Source organism: Hyperoodon ampullatus (genome assembly GCF_949752795.1).
Source record: "Hyperoodon ampullatus genome assembly, chromosome: 3".
Lineage (NCBI taxonomy): Eukaryota > Metazoa > Chordata > Mammalia > Artiodactyla > Ziphiidae > Hyperoodon > Hyperoodon ampullatus.
Genome location: NC_136916.1, coordinates 89,858,450 through 89,860,878, shown reverse-complemented (window position 1 = coordinate 89,860,878; position 2,429 = coordinate 89,858,450). Strand labels below are relative to the sequence as shown.

Below are 2,429 nucleotides of genomic sequence, written 5' to 3'. Positions count from 1 at the left end.
TAGAGATTCTTATTTTTACTTTAAAAATAAAAACAACAACAAAAAAACAACTAAGGTACACATTGGGAATTGAACTACTATAGTTTTTCTTTCTAGAGAGGTGACATACATGTTTTCTGGTCAGTAATGTTCTATCAAACATTGTACTAAACCAGTGTACTAAATCCAAGCAGACAGATGACCAGTAAAGCTGTTTGCTATCTCCTACTGAGCTAGACCAGTGGAACACTATCTTGGTGGGATTATTTTGACAGCAAGAAGGAAGTGCAGAGCCCCCACCCCAACAGAAAACCTAAGGAGCTGTTTTACATAGAAAGGGTTGTTTTTTTTTTTTTTTTTTTTTGCGGTACGCGGGCCTCTCTCACTGTTGTGGCCTCTCCCGTTGTGGAGCACAGGCTCCGGACGTGCAGGCTCAGTGGCCATGGCTCACGGGCCTAGCCACTCCATGGCATGTGGGATCTTCCCGGACCGGGGCATGAACCCGTGTCCCCTGCATCGGCAGGCAGACTCTCAACCACTGCACCACCAGGGAAGACCCATAGAAAGGGTTTTAAGCAAACCTGCACAAATTCTAACATGCTCTAAGAAAAGGAAACCTTTTAGACTACTTCCAGCATACATTCATTGGTGCCCAGTAAAATAGGAACACCAACATAGAAAGCATTTTTGCTTTCATAGCACTAACAGCTAAAAAGCACACAGCAATATAATACTTTGATCTTTAAGTGGGTAATCATGGAAGTTCCAAGATTATATCCACTAGGTTAGCCTGAGTATTCATCTATAAAAATATGTTTTCAAAAACATATAAACGAGTTATAGAAACAATGGGACTACATCAGGACCAGGAGAAGACAGTGAAGTGATACAAGGACTGTACATGTAAGACTAGGAACTGATTTTCACAAGTACCTTTTTAGGTAAAGGACAACTCTCTAAGTCGATTCCTACAGCCAAGACTATCTGTGATAGTAGGAGTTTCAGAAATCTTGAGATGGGCACCTAGCTTGAGTTAAACCCTAGATAAATACTCCCAGTCAAAAAGCCCACTGAGGCTGCAGGACTGAATCTCTGACCCATATAAAAAGCTGTGAGTGCACAAAAAGTCTGGTGGGACATGCAAGGCCTGCTGGGCCAAGAGAGTTGGTGATGGTGGGTTCTTCCAACATGGACACACCAACACGTATGCTGGGGAAGTGCCCCCCCAGGTGGAATGCTGGACTTGGGCTTGGTGCAGGAGCCAGACTCAGAAGCTCCTGAAAGAGGTGTCTACTCAGGGAGGAGTACTAGGGTTACTGAAGACAAGAACGTGTCCCAGGAAGGTCAGGTCATTTTCTTCTGACCCATCAATACTTAACATTAACGAAGAGTTGCAGAACAGAGTCAGTCATTCCAAGATGTATTCTTCTGACATCATCAGCCAAAGCCTCTCCCAGTCTATTGGGCTGGTGATGTCTAGAAAGATCCCATTACCTGGAGGTGGGACCTAGGGCCGCAGATTGTTCTGGGAAGCTGTCATAGAAGATGATTTGCACAATGAAGTCACCACTAAACCGCTGCTTAAGTCCAGTCCCCGGCCTTCTTTTTCTGCTCTATAGTCCAGAAACATTTCTTTAAAAGCCAGAAAATCCGTAAACGTGAGCAGCATGTCGAAAATGTCACCAGCCACTTCATCTTTATGGTGCTGTAAAGTTGTAGTGAAAGCCGCCATGTTAAATCCAGGAATCCGCTCCAACAGCTGTTCTTCTATATACTTTTCTACCAAAGAAATATATTCATTAAAAATAGGTGTGTAGGTGAGCTTATTCTCTTCTGTGTCTTCAAACTCCTGGTAGTACTTGTCCATGAAATTCCTCTGTAATAACTGGAACTCATCATCCATGATAATGTCTTCTAAATATCCAACCACAGCATCAAATTCTGCATCACAGGCGGAAGAGAAGGACAGCGCGAAGCTCTCTTCCTCTAGGGCGTCCATCGCTGCCGCCCCATCCACCGCGCGCGGGGCAGCGGGCCCGCCGGGCTTCTACCCCGCCCGAGGCCCGGGCGCAGCCTCCGCTCTGCTCCGCAGAGCCCCACCCGGCATCGTGAAGGCCTTGCAGCCGAGACCTCGGCCGGTTCACGGCCCAACCGAGTAGCGCCTGCGCACGATGCCCCGGCCTCAGGCTCCCTGGCTGCTGCCACGTGCCGGCCGGGCCTCACTAAAGTCGCCGCTGCCGCCTCGGGGTCCCCCACATGTAAGCATTCTTAATGTGTGATGGAATCTGCACATAAAAAGAAACTTGACGCTGCAGGAAATAATAGAGACTCTTCAAATATGTGATGAAAATAAAAAATCACAAAAAGCAGAGAAAATCGACTGCTAGTGCTTATTCCCTAGAACCTGTGCGCTCTTCCCTAACTCAGAGAAAATGCCAGCTCCTTCACAG

The 2,429-nt window shown here is 46.7% G+C and overlaps 1 protein-coding gene across 1 annotated transcript; it reads right to left on the bottom strand.

Moving 5' to 3' along the window:
* Positions 1-1,486: 1,486 nt before the first annotated feature.
* LOC307050073 (ADP-ribosylation factor-like protein 2-binding protein) lies at positions 1,487-1,981 on the bottom strand (the record flags this gene model as incomplete). The annotated part of the gene is made up of 1 exon (XM_079699849.1): positions 1,487-1,981. Exon 1 carries the CDS (start codon positions 1,976-1,978, stop codon positions 1,487-1,489), a length of 492 nt encoding a protein of 163 aa, XP_079555975.1. The 5' UTR covers positions 1,979-1,981.
* Between the last annotated feature and the right edge of the window lie 448 nt (positions 1,982-2,429).